Genomic DNA, 18894 nt, shown 5'->3' with positions numbered 1-18894 from the left:
ACAAAAATGTGATAAAACCAGCGCAAGCAAGGGCATTTAATATATTAAACGGAACTCCCTTTTGACTTAACCTCTTCTTCTACAAATACTACATCTTATTTATGGCTCTCCAAACAGTAATCACATTATATTTACAGAAACCAGTCTTAAGTACTGTGCCCTCAATTTGGGTTAGATATCTACTTCTGTTAGCTGATGACGGGAGACTTATTTGCATACTACTTATTTTCTTTTTTAAATGTTGGAGGATTTAAGTCCTAAAAATTTTCAAAGTATATTACATTTTAAAAGAGCTGGGGGCTCAAGTAGTTCCATGGTTGTCCAAAGACAATTTTTAGAAATGAATGAAGTTTCTCTTAATTCTGCTTCTGAAATTATTATTTTTTTTCTCCTTTACAGAAATTAAGACAGTAGTTCTGAGGTCACCTAGTTCCTCAGTAAAGATCACTGTAATATCAATGAAATTGGTATCAAGTGAAACAACATGTCAAATATAGTAAATTAATTTAATATTACGCCTATAGGACTTATCTTAAATGTATCTAGTGACCTGAGAGTATTGTATCTTGAAGTCAGACTTGCCAGATATTGTACAAGACAAATTGTAAGGTATCAGCTTCAAAGAGTCTCCAAGGATATGACTAGTGAAGTATGTTCCAGGGGAACACAGGACCATGGGGAACTGCTGACACTATGCCAGGAGGAGGCAATAGGGGACAGTCTATATGGTGCAGGTCACCTCCTACACAGCTCAGTCACAGCCTACAAAAGGAGAAGTTTCCACCTTCTGTGACCTCTCAACTAGAATCATCTTCTCCATTTCCTCATCCTGAAACCAAGGGCAACAAGGGCAGCTCTCTTTCTCTTCCTCAACCCCTCACCCCCATTAATAAATGTGGAGCATTTTTTCCCTGTTCCAAATTAAGTTATTCTGAATATATATTGCTTCACCAATTTTTCCACATACTGGGATAACTGATCACCTGGACAAGAACTGAATGTGTAGTTGCCTTTCATGCCCCCACGAACAAAAGTTAAAAATCAGCAGATGTTGTCATAATGTCCTAGCCATAGGAATGAACAAAGCCATTATGAATTATTCTTAAATGCAATGGGAACAAGTCCGATCCTCCATCAAAAACAGGTACACCTGAGCACAGGATGAAAAAAAAAAACCTCTTCAAAAAACATACAGAAAACATACAGTATAGTGCAGTGCAAGAAAATTTCTTATAGTAGTGTTTTAAAAGCCAGATATCCTATGTTACTGCAACAAATGGAATGCAAAGACCAACAAGTGATATGATAATTCTAATTTTATTTAAATTTTGGTAAGACAGAAGCCAAAGAACTTAAGAGAAGCCTCTATCTTTTATCAAATATGAGTAGAAACATAGGGACAAAGGATGAGGAAAAGGCTGAGGTACTTGTTGCCTTCTTTGCCACAGTCCAGTCACAAAAAACCAGTTGTTCTCTGGGTACCCTGCCCCTGGGCTAGAAGACTGTAACAGGGAGCAGAGTAAAGCCCCCATAACATAAGGAGAAATTGTCAGTGACTTGCAGCATCACTTAGACACACACAAGTCTATGGAGCCAGATGGGATCCACACAAAGGTGCTGAAGGAACCAGCAGAAGTGCTCAGCAAGCCACTTTCCAATGTTTATCAGCAGTCCTGGATGACCAGGAAGGTCACAGCTGACCAGAGGTGAGTAAATTTGATGCACAGCTACAAGAAGGCTCTGCAGAGCTACAAGACTGTCAGCCTAATTTAGGGGCTGGGGAAGGACATGATCAAGGCAGATCACCTTGAGTGCCACCATGCAGCACATACAGGACAACCAGGAGATCAGGCCCTGCCCATCTGAGTTCATGAAAGCCAGGTACTGCTTGACTGGCCTGCTCTCCTGTTATGACAGTGACCCGCTTATTGGATGAGTGGAAGGCTGTAGGTATTGTCTACCTTGACTTTAGAAAAGCCTCTGAACAATGATCAACACAGTATTCTCCTGGAGAAACTCCCTGCTCATGGCAGAGTTCACTGGGTAAAAACCCAAAAATTTTCCAGACAGCCAGGCCCAGGGAGTGGTGGTGAATGGAGTAACATCCAGCTGGCAGCTGGCCACCAGTGGTGTTCCCCAGGGCTCACTGCTGGGGCCAGTCCTGTTCAATATCTTTACCGATGATCAGATGATCGGGATGAGGGGATTAAGTGCACCTCAGCTGAGCACGAATGCTGATCTGCTGGAGGGCAGGAAGGTAATACAGAGGATCAGTGAGCCAAGGCCAAGTTTATGACCTTATTGTTCTCTACAGCTACCTGAAAGCAGGTTGTAATGAAGCAGGGTCTGGTTGTTTCTTCCAGAAACAAGTGACAGGACAAGAGAAAATAGCATCACCATCCATCGGGGAGGTTTAGATTGGATATTAGGAGGAATTTCTTCAGCAAAAGGGTTGGCAAGCATTGGAAATTGTTGGAGTCACCATCATAGGAGGTATTTAAAAGACATGCAGATGTAGTGCTTAGGGATGTAGTTTAGTGGTAAACTTGGCAGTGCTGGATTAATGCATTGACTTTATGGTTTTAGAGGTCTTTTCCAACTTAAATAATTCCATGCATTTAGATAGGCGAGGCGGCCAAGATCAGAATCAGGCACATGATTATCCCTACGAAGCAAATGTCATGCAACTATACTTAACTTCCAGCATCATCTGAATCTAGTTTAATAACCAGAAAATAGGCTTTTGACAACAATAGTATTTCAAAATGACAGTGTAATTAAATTTAAGTCAAAGCTATGCAATGACGGACTGTATGTTTATGTGTAACCAGCAAATTATATGCTTTTAAGCATGTCAAAATTTTCAAAAGAATTAACCACTGCAGTAATTCAGTTGAGGAAACGGTAGTAGGAAAAAGACTCCCCCAGGTCATTTTTCAACCAGCTGATATGATGTGATACATACTGTTTGCCTCATACAGTGTTTCCAATTCCTACTTCCCTAAAATGTTATGCATTTTAATACCATTCAAGGACAAACCAACAGTCATGCTTCACTCACTTCTGAGAAGCAAGGGAAGGGACTGTGGGACTGGGATGAATAATGAGACAGGAAGTCAGTTTGTCATCCTGTGTTACTAGTTCAGACTCAGTTAGAGCTGATCAGACATCATCATCAGGTTTCCATGAGCAACGACAACAGACAATTAATGCCCAGTCTACTATGGTTCCTAACTGGTGGGAAATGGGAAAAACTGCAGAAACAGCCTTGATTCCATAGAAAGTAAAGAGAACTTCCACAGAACAGGGTAGATCTCAAAACTTGTGTGATCTCCATTTCAAGAGAACTGATGGTATGACAGCCTATAACAAACATTTGGTGGTTTCAAAGCAGAACCCTTAGAAAGCATTTGGCTGCATCCCTGTTTCTGCACCCTGCCTGTGTTTGCTCATCACATACCAAGGAATTCTCATGTTGATGTCTATTACAGGAGAATATAGAAGAGCCATCTATTAAGTCCCATTTGGTGAAAAAGTGAGGAATATTCTCTTTCCTCTTTATTATTTTCTCAATTGGCAGAACATTTGCTTCAATAAATAAATTTCTAAGCCATCTTTTCATAAAAGAAAAGTCTGTGCTGGTAGAATATACTTTCTTGAAACCGAACAGAGAAAGCTTTAATAACTCAAGTTTAAATACACTAAAGCTAATCAATTCATCCTGCATTCAAGTTTCCATTATACTTCTAAGAAAGCACAAAACAGGTCTGTAAAATATAATTAACGAGAGACTGCTACATACAGCATGTAAAATCAAGACTACAGCTTTTACTTCATTTGTTTGCAGACTCATTAGAATTTTTTTCATTTAAATGTCTCAAACTGTGTAGCCAAATTTATACGTGAAAGAAACAACAAATTAAATTAAATTAGTCCTTATTTAAGCTGTATTTGAAACTGTCTAAAACTGATGTTCTTAGTTCCACAATTTCCAAATTAGATTTAAAAAATTATGTTAGTGGTTCAGAAAACAGATAAATTAATGCAGATTTTTAAAAACGTTGTACTTCTGTAAGCTTGTATACTGAAACTTAACTGGCTGGGAAATCTAGGAAACATTCAAAGCATCTGCCTCTTTGTCCCACTCTATCCCTGCAAAATAGAGACACAAAAGGAACAGTGAACTGAATTCCCAACCTGGACAAACCTGGGCAGGTGTACTGACTGCAGGGCATCCCTGGTGGAGGAAAGGGCTTGTGCTCACCGAGCAGGTCATCCCCAGCCTGGGCACTGTGCCATTTGGATGCAGGTAGGTGCCAGGGTGAGAGAGCAGTGCACTGTCCCTGAGACAGCCCTGGCACCATCCTGCCTCTCCTGGCATGCCTCCTTGCAGAGCCTGCAGCGCTGTGGTCACTGACCGGGGCTCACAGACAACCACTCTCTCATGCTGCTGCCCAGCCCACTACTTGCTTCCTACAGGTGTCTCTCCTCAGACTGCCATGAAAAAGCAGTAAGGGAACCATCTCTGCACTAACATAAGCACTAGCACTGGCTGTAACTGCAGTTCTTCTATGAGAGGTAAAGCAAAAAGGAAATTTTGCTTACCTTACCTTACATAAATGGGCTGTAAGTACAGACTAATGGCATACATATTGTCAGTGGTAGGAAGAAACGTCAGTGTGAATGCTGTGCTGAGAACTAGAGGACAATAATGGGAAGTTCTGCAACACTCAGTGTTCTCAAATTACAGTCAGAGGTGCATGTGCTGTCACCAATGCCAACTGATTTTCCAAGTCCTATGACAGTGATCAAGAAATAATCACAAAGCAGCTGATGTTCTCTCCTGAAAGAGTTTGTGTCCTACTTAAGGATGAAAATGCTCCAGAGTGACTTATGGCTACAACGAGAAGAAACAAAAAAGTTCAAAATATGTTTTCTAACAGTACCATTGAGAAGAGGCTGTCCTCCATGTACACTCCTTGACACTACTGCACTGTGAACATCTTCAGGAAATCCAGTCTTGCATGACAAATCTTCACAGGTTGCTTTTATCGGTGCCTGAAACACAAGACAAAATGTATGTAATACTTGCAACCCACATTCACCAGAGAAACATTCCAGTTGGCAGATATTACACTTTGCTGCTGTTTTGTACAAGCAAAATCTTTGTTTCTGAACGACTGCAATTAGGACTGCGAGGGCAAAGGGTTAATCTTTCTGATAACTGGAATGGAAGGAACAAATCCCACTTGTCTAGTAAGATCTAAATAATACACCGTCTTGATTCTTCTGACAACTGAACATTTCCACTAAACCAGACATCTAGACTGAAGGGGAATCATAAAGGGAACAAAAACATTCCTTCCTCTGGAAATAAATGTTGCACAAAACACATCTCAACTTTTTCACAGCCAGACTGCTTGAATGGGATCACTTCAACCACTGGTGTAAAATGTTTTATATAGAATATTTCTATGTGAGGCTGCACCAGAACAAGTAAACTAAAACAAAATCTTACATTTGCAATAACTTAACAGAACTTACACTTTTGTTAGCATTCAAACAGATACCATATAAAGCCAAATGTTTCCAATGCAACTCCTATTTCAAAGGGACATTAAGTTAAAAGGAGAGCAGCTCATTAAATTTGCACAATGGAAGAGCTGAGCCACTGAAACTGTTTGTTCTCTCACTTATTAAAAAAGTTTACCCTCAAATCACATTCTTAAAAGAGCTGCATAAATGCTTTTCCATTAAGAAATATAATACAGCATTTGGAAACTTGTTTGTATTGTAGTCTTCCATGTTCAGAAGATAATTCTGGTAAGAAAGCTATTTTCCAGGACAGCTAGTTGCCTATTTGGAAGGAAAAAAAAAAAACCAAAACAACCAAAACCAAACACTTTCTGTGGCAAAGGACTAAGATTTCTTTTCAGTGGATTGGTTTTATCTCATTTTAGTACTGCACAAGAGAATGGACCACCTTACACATGGCCACATGACTGTACATTGGCAAACCCCTTTCACACTGTACACAGCAGAGAGGTCAGCTCCCACTGCAGCCTGGGTTGAGACACAGCCAAGAAACCATGACCACTCCTACACAATCTCAAACACCTCTACATGCCAAACAAAGGCCTATCCACATGCATGCCCAGATGTAGTATATGGCCTTGGACAGCACAAGCAACTGTGTGATTATATCATACTTAAATCTGATGAAGACTTAAATTAGATTTTCCTGTTTGCTTTCCAGACAGGCCTCCATCAAGCAGACCTACTCAAGGCCATGCTAAGTATCCCTGCATCGTGCAAAGAAAGCCCTGCAGGAAATAAAAAAAAGGGAGGGAGAAAGAGGAGATAACGGTGTAACACCCATTCACCCCAGTAACCTCAGGGAAAGAGAGCATTGAAGCAGAGATGCTTTAACAGAGGCATCTCAAACAACAAGGGCTTCCTCAGGGAAAAGGGACCAGGTGGAAGTGTAATCTCTCCACTGACAAACATGGCCAATCTCAGCATGTCAACCCCTGCTGGAACAGTTTTATCACTAATACAAGGAGGCATTTGTAACCCACTGCACTGCATTTACACCAACAGTATCCTAACTGCACAGCTCAACACTGACACTAGCAAAACAAAACAAAAAAAAATTTACTTACTAACAAGTTAATGCACCATCCAGGTATGCGCACAGTAAGAGAATTTGTAATTATCAATTTTCAGATTAACTCAAACTGTTGTGATTTAAGATCTACATGGGTATCTCACCTGTGTACAATTACTTAACTAGTTTTTTATGTTTATATGGAGACCCTAAAGAGAAAGTAAATGAATCAATGGTTTAGCTATCACAGAACCATGTTCCCTACAAAACTGGAACCAAGATCTGTAGCCATGTGCCAACAGTCTATTTATATACTGAGTTTTCAAGATAAAAAGATGGCAAATCAAAAATAACTAAAATTTCAACCAGCCAGTTTCCTCAGCTTTAGATCATATCACAGGATTGATAAAGTTTCCATAATTTGAAAGAAAAATAATAAGACTAATTTAAACTACTGCACAAAAGGTGACTTCAAAGTAATGTGGTGGAAAATGAAATGCAAGTCTTCCATGGTATCTTTGAAACAAAAAGGTACTGGTTGGGCAGCTGAGGAGATAGCAGGATTTTTAACAAGACTGCACCAATGTGTTTGGGAATCTTTCAGCCTTTCCAGTAATCTATATGTACTAAACAGCTCTTATAAACTGAAACAATGCTTACTGAAACAAAGGCTGGGGAACATGAATAGAGAGCCTTCTTTATTCTTTCATTTGCAGCCATCAATTTTACCCAGAAACAAAAGACTCTACTCTGCTCTCCAAAAACAGCCCTTTGTAAAGATTGTTTCAGAATAAAAACACAAGGGAAGAAGGAATTCAAATTTTCAGCAATTCTTAATCGCCCTGTGTTAAGCATTCTGAATTAAGTAGAAGTTGCAACTTCAGACACACTGGGTCACATTAAGTTCAGCCTAAGAGTACTGCAAGACTTAAACCATTTTAACTCTAAGAAAAGAAGGATGCTGAAATATTTTTATCCCCTTATCTGGGGCAAAAGGCAAAACCTAGTGAAGATTATGGGACACATTATTATAATTTACAGGATTTTGTGTTATTAGTACAATTCCCAAGACACTTTCAAATTTAAGATAATATTACTTGTACATTCATCTGCAGAAGGACACTACTTTAAAAAAAATCTCTTTAAGACAGAAAGCAATTACCTTAGCTTGTACCCACATAAAACCTGCTCAGTGGAGTCACAAAGCTTTAAACAAGCTCAGCACTTGGAAAATTCTCCTCTCAAGTACTATCAGACTTTGTGACAGCAAAAAAAAATTACTTCTAAAAAACTGTCCTGCTTTCCTCATGCTTTATGACTTGTTTAGCCATTTTTAACTGCTAAATGAGTGATAAGCATTACCATCTCCAGATGCCAGAGAGATAGTCACACATGGTATCAGATCATGCATATAAACCCAGTACTGTAGATCTCAGATATAAATGCAACAGGAAAACAGCAATTATGAAACAACATGATGTAAATTAGAAGTCTTCTGTCAAAACTGTTTTATTCAATCAATTAAAAGAATTCACCATTTTGATATAGTTAGGCAGTTAAGCCTGCAGTTTTGACATCCTGCTCCTCTGTTACTTTAGTTTCATCTCTAGATATGAAAACTGTGGTTTAATTCCAAAGCTGTATTCCAGTTTGATTTAAAAAAAGGAAAAAACAAAAAAATCCCCACAACCCACCAAAAAAACCCCTGAAACCAAAAATACCATTAACAACCTGTTTACAATCTCAAGTATATAATTCTAAGGAATTTGCATTTACATCTTTTTCAAAATACCACCAGTAAAAGTCTTCCAACAGTACAAGTCTCAGAGTTTTGAAAAGTTTCTAACTAAAACAAGCATTGAGCCAGGCAGAATTTCTTCACCAGCACTGACAGATCTGGACTCATAACCAATTTCCATTGTTTTTAAAAAGTAGACACATTTAAAATTCCAAATATCTGGAAATATCCATTTAAAGGAACATGTATTTCAAAATGTAATCTCACCACCTCCTCAGCATATGCCATACCCCACTGGAGTTCAGCAGTAGCTACTATTCTGAAATATCCAAGTCTCTTCCACTTTGCATCTACTGCTTTGCATCTACATGTACTACTACACAAGATTTCTTAACAACAATTGTACCAAAATGCAAGGCAAGTTGTTTTTGGAAGACTGCTTTCTTTTTTAATCATTGTAACTTAGTCCCATAGGAAAAGAAGCCTAGATAGTAAAATGAGAAAGCAAGCGGGGTACGTATCAAAGACAATATCATACTACACAGTATAATTGAACACAGTACACTTACCAATTGCCAAGTCTAGCCAATTCACAGGACATTATTGTGTGAAGTTCAAAACAATGTCTGACATAATTATATGTATGATGAAGCAAGAATGGTGTGTTTGAGCTCTTCCTCCTTAACAGCCAACATTCATTTACAACTACCACAGTAATATTCAGCTTAACCACAGATCATAGAAACATTTGTGACTTTGTTTAAAGACTGGGTGTTTCTCCATTAATTTAAAAGCCAGGATGATACCCAATACTCACTTGCAACTAGAGAACTCTAGAAACTCTAGAGATTGTTCTGTCCATTTTTAGTTTTGTGTACAGACATTATTGACACAATGGGATATGCTGTACAAGGTAGTATTATTTAGTAACGAGTTTCTACTTACTGTCATAAAGCATAAGAAAGATACCCTGGATGACAGAAACATCTCAGAAAAGCTTTAGATACTGGAATTCAAAATGTTCAGCAAGTCTCTTAAATCCCAAACTTGCTGCACACAAAGCTGCCAACAGTTTATACTCTCACAGTACTCAGTACTTCAGCAAAAGTAGTCAAGTACAATTTGTTTTCAACCATAGAGTGCAACTAGAGAAAAATAAAAGTGCCTTTCATTCAAATTGTTCTGGAAGCCAAAAGCTTCCAAAGTGGGTGCCAGGCCACATCCTCCCAGAGGTCATTCAGTTACAGCAGAAAGGGCTTTCGTTACACCATCTTCACTTCTAATCAGTGCCCTACTTTGTGAACAAGGTTTTAGATCAGAAAATCCAATTCCTTAAACCAACACTTAGAGCTCTCAAGCACCTTCCCCAAGTAAGAGAATCTACAACTTTTATGCTACTATCTGGTTTGAAGTAACTTGCCTTAAACCACCAAAGGTTCATAGAATCATACAACGCCTTGAGTTGGAAAGGGCCATATAAGTCATAAATTTCTATCCTTCTTGCCCATGGGCAGGGACACCTTCCACTAAACCAGTGGGACTTGCTCGAAGCCCCATCCAACGTGGCCTTGAACACTTCCAGGGATGGGGCATCTACAACTTCTCTGGGCAACTGGTTCCACTGCCTTACCATGCTCCTAGTGAAGAGTAACTAATGTCAACCTCCTGGTTTCCAGTTTGTAGCTGTTCCTACTTATCCTATCTCTACATGCCCATGTAAAAAGTCTCTCTCTCTGGTCATATCCAGCCTCTCATCCACCAGCACCACCAAGCCCTGCTCTCCATCTGTTCTTCCCCCAGCTCTACAAACCATGTTCACAGCCTATCCTGTTAACCCCCAATGAGAGACGATATTCATTTGCTCTACTAAAAATTACAACAATTATTTAGTATACCCTACGTAGCTCAAACTCAGGATCCAAGTTTGAATTTTCTCCCTCCCTCAACTAGGAGAACATAGGAGTGGCTGCACCTTCCAAAACACATGGCTCTTCAGGTAAGCCACAGCTCAGAGAAGGATATCTTAAAATTTCTGTATGTCTATGTTTTAATGATTGTTTTAATAATAACTTTAAAAAAATTGATCCATGCATTCTAATTTCTCTACAAGAAATGACATCTCTCTGATTTGGCAATAGCCATTGTATTGCTCACACTGAACATCTCAGCCCATAAAACTGCTGCTAGTCCATACAGGAAGATGCTGCATTTTTCTGACCTTTGGGAGAGGCCTTGAAAGGCCTCTTCGGGGAGATCACGAAATTTTAACTATGTCTTCAGCTGCTGGGTGATAATTATATGCTAATTATAAGGAAGGGGAGAGTCCCTAGAGGAGTCTGTTGGTAAAAATATATTTTTTAAACATGTCAAGGAGTGCCTAAAGGAGAGGATAAACACACATTTTGGCAACATGGTATTTAATTAAATATACGAATACTGACTAAAATCAAATACTTTAAGTGAAATGCTGAAAATATTTGGCAGCGAATCACCTTCCATCTTGGAAGCTGCTGATATGCTGTTTTCATAAGTCATTTAAAAATAGAAAGCCTAATTTCCCTTCTTTATTCAGACAGAGCTCCCATGATCTTTCAGCAAGAAGTGCAGGATCAAATCAAATGATGAATCATGCACACTTGGATTATATACCTCTCAAAGTGAATAGCAACATGGTCCAACACCCAGGTGAAAAAGGTCCCTCTCAGCTCACTCACAAACTACAAACACACTTGAGGAAAATACAGATCTTCCTTAAACTAATCCTGCAATAATGTATGTTTCTTTCATCTCAGGATTCACCTCACTGTATGCCACTGTTGGCCAATGAGTGAATCGCAGTCAGTGGCAGGTGAGAAGTGCTTTACCACTACTCCTGCAAAGGATGTCAAGCATTCTTTTTGCCTTCATTACTCTCCACACAAAGTTTGGGCAATGCTCTCAGGCACATGGTGAGACTCTTGGGGATGATGCTGTGCATGGCCAGGAGCTGGACTCAATGATCCTTGTCGGATCATCAGCTTATTCTGTAATCTGTCTCACTGAACCTTACGCACAGCTGGGGCTACTGGGTTAACAGAAGCACAGAGGCTACTCCGTAAGGCCACTATGGGATCCTTCTACCCTTTATAACAAGAATTTAAAATAAAAATTCCAGGGAACATTAGAGATTGCACAGCTTTTGCGAATAGACTCGTGCTTTGTGTGTGTACATTGTTTGAAATAAGTTACGCTCTCATCCTAATGGGCATGCTGGTAACTACTGAAACTACTGCAAGCTTTCTGAACTTTTTGTTGCCCTAAAAAAGCACTCACAAAACCAGTGAGAAACAGAGAGTTTAATTGGTAAATGATTTTGTTAAGCAGGAAAAGCCATTCAAAAATTCCTCTTCCTTACCACATGGCAAGTCCCTTACACAATACTGTCTGTATTGAGTAAAAATAACTTTACTCACAGCTTCCTCAAGCTATTTTTAAATATAAACATGCAATTCTGTCACAACTAAACTGTCTCATGTGCTAGTACTCAGTTACTAAAAGAACTAATAAATTATATTACTGATATAAAGCATCAATGAAACCAAGCAAGATAGAACATGACAGGGTTCTTCCAATGATGTTTCTGGGAAGCCTTTCACCTTCTAGAAACAGAAAGGAAAATAACAGGAAGTTTTTGAATTACACACTCTCGACTAGATGTAGTTCAAAAATATGGTAATTTTGGGCAATATTTTAAAAGCTGGTACCAAAACTATACATACATCTTCCCAGCACACTGAGCTCCATGCCTAGGTAGCAGTACTACCCAGGAAGAGAGAGAGCAGTAGAAGGCTCTCTAGAAAACACACATTTATTAAAAATACATAGATTGACAACATAAGAATATATGCCTTATGGTACATAAGCAGAGTATATATTTCTGAGCTTGCTGAAATACCTGCCCAGAAAATTCTGTGTATTAAAAAAATCTGATTATCTCCTGTTCTGTCAACCAATGACTTAAATTCAAAAAACTCACTGAATTACACAACCTTATCTGTCCTACAATAGATGCAAAAAGGAGATTTTTCAAATGTATTTTAACAAAATATATTTAAATAATACATTCAGTTTAATATCCAGGGAAATTCAGCTCAGCAATTATCTGAATTTTGAGGATGTGTCACTTAGACAAGACAGACAAGGATTGGAGAGCTCTCTGCTGCAATACCCTGACACATTTAACTTTTCCAATGGAGTCTTTGAAGACAAAACAAAACCAGAACATGAAGAGCTATATCGAAAAAGCCTGAGATACTCCACATAACTACTCTGGTCAGGGGCTTATGAATGTGTTACAAAATGCACTCAATTCACTACATCCAGTGTACTTTGAAAAGAGTTAATGGTGTTGGTGTCTGTTAATGGAGTCATTTATCAGAGACACTGTAAAATTCATGCTTACACAGATAAAAAAAAAATAAATCTAAGACACAGGTATATTATGAGAGTCAGAAAATTTACCCACAATAGGGGTACGTTAAACTACGTTAATATTCCTCACCCCAATTCTGCCAGAGTCTACTGCTGCTGTTGGTAATTACTAGAGGGGTAGAGCTGGCAAGAAATGCCACTGTCAGATTCTCAGCTGAGGCAGCTTAACAGGAGTGTCATTTAGGGTAGTAGCTTTATCACCTGGATACATTCGCTAAGACCTGGAATAAGACCAAAACTGCCTGCAGAGGGTAATAACTTACGTCCTCTGTCATCGTAATTCGAATTCAAACCAGTCACCTAAGCTCAAAAGGCTCCAATAACTGCTTTATTGTTTACTTGCTTTTGATTTAGAAACAGACAACATCTATGTAGTGATTCAATCAGCTTATTTGAAGAAATATATTCCCTTTTTGAGCACTTGATTTCTAATTTGTGTTCCAGTTTATTCCTAATAGTAGTTTCATTCCTGTAAACTCATACTGGCTTTCCCATTCCTTCGTTTGATTGGAATTGTTAATTTAGCCAGAAAAACAAGATTCACTTCTTCGATCCTGTCTTCTGTTAGGATTTTTTTCATGTAATACTCCCAGACTCATACTGATATGCTAACCAGCAAAACAGAGTGCAGTTTTCATTCCCTTCTTTCTTGTGCAGGTTACATACTACCAAAACTCTTAAACCATATTTCCTGTACATAAACAACATCCACAGATCTGCCCTTAAAATCTGACTCCAGTTACGATCTCTCAAGTAATTCCATAATGACAGCTTTTCTACACCACTAACGAATAACAAACTGATTAATAACTCTAGAAAATAAAGGTAGATAGATGGTGTGTTGCAGAGAGGAAAAAATGAGTGAAAAGGTTCAACATTTCAGAAGAACATGATACAAATAACCTCCTACAAACCAAAAGCAGTAGGTGTGACAATGGGGACAAAAGTTAGCAATGCACCTAGCTGGTGAAGGTTCTTTCAGTATGCATGATGGAAGAAGGGGGGAGGAAAAAACAGCTCTTAAAATGAAAGTGTTGTACAGATACAGGTCTATAAATCTGATTTCATACTCAAGTTCCAATTTTGTTACACACTATTAAAAATCAACCCTAACCTGATTTAATGGATACCCAAACAAGGGGGAAATTGGATTCCCCAACCATAACGTGCCAGTGACACTGAGTGATATGTAAAAGCAACAAGGCTAGTTCCTGTCCTTAATTCATAGCCTGTGCTTCAATTTCAAACAGGTCTTGGTTAAGGAGAAGGGAAAAAAAAAAAGACTGAATAAAAGCTTACTGCAGATTTTGTGCTTTAAAGATTTATTGAGATAGAAAGACTAAGCAGAACTGAAAGCACATACAGTAAACAGCACATAAGGACTTAAAAAAAAACCAACAAAAACACACGAAAAAACCAACCCAACACAACAACAGCCGGTAAGTGGCACACTCAAGTTTCTGAACAGGGTGTCTGCTATCACATGCAGTCGCTCATGCCCAGCCGGACACTCCCGTGTCACGCCAGCCACCCTGCCGCGCGTCCTCCTAGGACTCAAGGGAAAATCCCCGGCTGCCGCGGAGCAGCGTTTCAGCACCTCGCTCGCCTGGTGCAAGTCATCAGCGCCTGAGAGCGCCTCAGAAACTGCGTGAAGGACTCTGCTGCCCGGGGACCCCGTGAAGGGACAGGAGCGTCAGAGAGACGGAGAAGCGGAGAGGAGACGGGAGGCCGGGCGGGCTCCTCCCGCCCCCGGTGCGGCGGAGGCAGCGGGGCCGCACCATGGACAGTGGCTGCGCCGGCCGCCTCCCCCTGCCCTGCGCCAGCCGCTGCGGGCGCGGCGGGAGGGCGCCCTGCCCGCCCGGCACCCCGGCCCCGCCGCCGGCCTCGCCTCAACCCGCTCCCCCGGCCCGACAGAAATGCCCCAATCGTAAATACCATTAAGAGGCGATGATCTGCGCCATCTGTCCCTCGGACTTACCGCCTTCTCCACCCCCGGCGCCGCGCCGGATACGAGCTCAGCGAGCAGAAAACGAACGGGGAACCCACCGGGTGCCCCGGCTCCGCTCCCGCCCCGCACACTCCTCGCAGCCCGAGGGGAGCCCAACCATCACCCGCGGGCACTGCCCCTGCTGCCCCAACGGGATCCATTTTGTCGTCTCCCCGTCCTCCCCACACCCGCCCGGTTACTCCCATCTCTCGACAGACCTCCACTTTCTGCACCCCACTGGGAGCACACCGCGGCTAGCGGTGCCCAGCGCTGCCCCACGACCACCTGCCCGGAACCCCGTCCGTCACCCGCCGGAGCGCCCCGGCAAGGCCGCCGGGGGCAGGCAGCAGCAGGACTTTCACAATAATAAATTAAACACTTCGGGGCCCGAGCCCGTCCCAGTGGAAATTCCCGTTAGCGGCAGGGGGTGGGGAAGCCCAGCGTCCAGGCGGAGGCTGATTAAATTCTTCCCGGGGAAAGGATTAGCGGGCGAGGGAGCCGGGGGTGGCCGAGGCGCGGGGGCTGCTCTCTGCCCCGCACCTCTCTGGCACTACAGCCCGCCCTTCATCACGCGGGACGGAAGGGGGAATGCTCGCTCCGTCCCCCACTCCGGTACTTTGTCCCCCGCGCCGGCGGCGGGGCCGAGCTCCTGTGCTCCTGCCAGGAGCACGGGTACCGGCAGCTGCCCCCCGCGTCCCGCGGCACCTGCTCTCCCGGGAATGGTGGGGGGATCAGTGCCCCCATCACCTCTCTCGCCTCGGGACCACCCTCTCTCTCTCAGCCGGCCCCGGGCAGGGGGCTCCCTCCTCTCTCTTTCTCCGCGGCGCGGAGCCCGGTGGCGGGGCTGCCCCGAGCAGGTGGCTCTGCACGAGCGGCCACAAGCCACCCCGGGGCACCCCGGCGGCGGGGCCGCTTTCCCCTACTCCCTCCCCGAGACCCCCCCCCCGAAGTGCAACCTGCCTGTTCCCCCCCCCCCCTTCTCCCCCCAGCTCTCCCGCCTTCCCCGGGCATCGCCGCCCGCGGGGGAACAAAGAGCCGCAGCCCGGCCCGCTCTCCGCCGGCGGTGCTTACCTGCTGCAGGGCCGCCAGCAGCATCAGCGCCAGCGGCGGCAGGATCCGCGGCGGCGCTCCCGCTACCCGGCACATGGAGGCGAGGAGGGGCGGCGGCAGGGCGGCCCCCAGCAGTTCCGGAGCGCGGCTGGAGCCCGCGGAGCGGGGCGAGGGGAGCGCCGGGGAGGGTCGGGCAGCGGCAGCTGCTGGGAGCTGCGGTCGGAGTCTGCCCCCGCCTGCCGGAGCCCGCTGCCGCTCTAGCTCATGGGCAGCGATGCAGCGCAGGGAGAGAGAGCGGGGGGCGGAGGATGGGTGAAACTCAGCTCTGGGTCAGCCTGCTTGTCTCTCGGCCGAGCCCCCTCCGCGGTGCAGAGGGTGGGCAGGGAAGAGGAGGAGGATGGGCAAACAAAAGGCTGGGAGATAAGAAAGAAGTAGTCGCTGCTGCTGCTGCGGGGCCGGTGCGGCGGCGGCGGCTCCCTTCGGCTGGCAGCCTTCCCCACGGCTGGATCGTGCCCGCCTCGCTCCTCCCGCCGGTGCCCCCCAGCGAGCTCGGGCAGGCGGCTCCTCTCAGCGCCTCAGCCCAGGCACGCCAGCACCGCCGCTCCGCCGGCCCCAGCCCTGCTGCATGCTCGCCCCGCACTTTCTCTCTCCCTCTTTCTTCTCCTCCCTCCACCCCTCCCCCTGCAGGCAAAGCCCTCTGTCGAAGCACAATGATAACAATACCCCAGCAGCCTCTGCCTGCCGTGCGCCTGTCTACGCGCTCGCCCGGTGCCTGCCTGCCTGTCTGCTGCTGGCAGCTCCCTCTCCGCCTCCCGTCGCTCCCTGCCGGCCGCACGGCCAATGGGAACGGCACGGCACAGTGAGCGCCGGGGAAATTCGCCGCTGTGCCTGCGAATAGTGCTGCCCCTCCTCGGTCCCCGGAGAGCGGGCGCTGGGGGCAGCGGGGCAGGCGGCAGCGCCCGTTGACCGTGCAACACCAACAGCTAAAGAGCGGTGGAACGAAATAAATTCCAACCCACACACTTAGTGTACTGCAATGGTTTGGGGGGCGAGAACTTTCTGGGGAAGGAAGACGCGTCCCCTCCTTGCTCCGTAGAGCACAGTCGGTACAGCGAGAAGCCGCGGGGGCGCCGCTGGTGCCCAGCCCGGGCGCCGTGGGACGGCCCTGCCCGCCGCCGGTGCTGCCGGCTCGGCAAGTTCCGCTCAGCTGTTACTGCTTAGCTTTCCTCTTTTTATTTTTTTTTTCCTAAATTTTTCTTTATTTTTTTTTCCTTTACCACCTTCCGTCCCACTCATTCCGTATTTCTTTTCCTAAACTACCTGCTGAATTTTATTAGCAAATGTTTTCAAAAGCTTGGCTGGGTCCGCAGTCCGCGGGTCCAAAAATGTCAGCGTGCGGAACGGAGCTGGGGAGTGCTGCTGAGCGAACAGTTAGAGAAGCAAGTACCAAGTGCTGGGTCATTTGCCGAGCTGGCACGGGTTTTCGCTCGCCCATAGTAGGCAAAGTTGTTTTCTGTCTATGCATCAGAGCTTTCATCCCGGGACATAGTAGGGGGAGGATTCGTAGACATTGGCCCCTAGGCAACCTCGTGAAGCGTTCATTCAAAATGGTGCATTATTTATTTTAAAGCATCTTTGCATCCGAACTTGCAAGAAAAACACTCTTCCCAACATCCCCCCCCCCCTTCATTTAGAAAATAATGCAAACCGTCATGCTCCGTGTTTTGAAAGGAAACAGCGGATTTGCCTTTGTGTTTTTGTCGGGGAAAGGCGGGGTAAGTACGTGCTTTTACGATGCTGCTTTCATTAGCCTGGGAATTGAAAGTAGCGGTCACTGGTGAGCTGCGATGCAGCTGCGCACCCGAGGCAGCGGAGAGGCGGAGAAGGCCCCGGAGCCGCGGCGCTGCTGCGCGCCCGCCGCTGCCCGCAGCCTCCGCAGGGCACGGCACAGCCCGGGCACCGGCACAGCCAGGCGCCACCTGCAAGGCTCAAACACCAAATGAGACTCAGCCGAGCAGAGGCGGCATCAACCAGCACAACAGCCAGCCAGCCAGCCAGCCAGCCAGCCAGCCACCCCCCCGCCGCCGCCGCCTCCCTCCCCGCGCCCCCTTTAAAGTTGTAGCCCGTGCAATTGTACCCATCCCAGGAGTTGTGAAGAACAATGAGAGGAGGAAACTACGGCTGGTCATGAGTTTTCTGGATTAAAATTCAGCCAAAGCCTGAGGGAGAATAAGCAAGAAGGACACAGCTGATGTTTATATCCTGTAACAAGGACGAGTTTCCCGGTTTTGCACCTGACGGAGCACGTGTTTGGTCTTTCTAGCAATTCTAAGGAGAAACGCTTGGATTTGCTTATGAAACAGTAACTTTCCCTGAGTAACGGATTCCTGTTTGTATTTTCTGATAGGTAGGCAAAATATTAGCATTTGCTAATGGCTGTATTTGAGCATTTATTCACTTTTACAAGTGTTTTACAGAATGCAGAGCACACATTATAAACTACTCCATAAACCAGCTGTCCAATGAGAATAATTATCTGTCACTTAAATGAGCCTGGCCCCTCACATCCTTCAATCCATCCATCCCTAAAGGCCTGAAAAACTAAAGGCTCTGCAGCATATCTGGAAAGTTACCAGATCTGAGCTCTGGCTGATGCTTCTTATGGTTCTACTGCTGCCTTTAAATTTACTTGGCAGGATTAATAACACTGGCAGAAAAATTGCTCTCACCAATAGCATTTTACTGAATCTTCTAGCCTTGAACAAGTTTGAATAAAGCAGTGGGCTTCCCTCATTTACTTAAAACCAAAAGTTTCCTCTGTCTCATAGTTCCCTAGTTCTGGGTATTGTGATAGAGAGGTAAAAGAGCCAGGTGGGTAGTACCTTTTGAGGTGTAATCTCTGCACCACATCTCTTCATTTGTTTGGGAGAGCAGAGAAGAATCTTGTGTGTTGCTTCCAAACATTAATGACTCTTCAGGGAATTCTTAATTTGTAGCATAGAGAGAAGAGAACACCTTTTTACTTTTTTTTTTTCCACACAG

At 44.3% G+C, this 18894-nt stretch overlaps 1 protein-coding gene across 1 annotated transcript in view; it reads right to left on the bottom strand.

Moving 5' to 3' along the window:
* CDH2 (cadherin 2) overlaps positions 1-15976 on the bottom strand; it is a 114499-nt gene extending 98523 nt beyond the window's left edge. The window contains exons 1-2 of the mRNA XM_039730151.1: positions 15874-15976; positions 4947-5058 (exon numbers count right to left, since the gene is read on the bottom strand). Of these exons, the coding sequence (XP_039586085.1) occupies positions 4947-5058; positions 15874-15948 (187 nt within the window). The 5' untranslated portion in view covers positions 15949-15976. The remainder of the gene's footprint in view (positions 1-4946; positions 5059-15873) is intronic.
* Positions 15977-18894: the final 2918 nt, after the last annotated feature.

This window comes from Passer montanus, unplaced genomic scaffold, assembly GCF_014805655.1.
Source record: "Passer montanus isolate IOZ18808 unplaced genomic scaffold, ASM1480565v1 scaffold70, whole genome shotgun sequence".
Lineage (NCBI taxonomy): Eukaryota > Metazoa > Chordata > Aves > Passeriformes > Passeridae > Passer > Passer montanus.
This window is presented reverse-complemented; position numbering and strand designations above follow the sequence as displayed.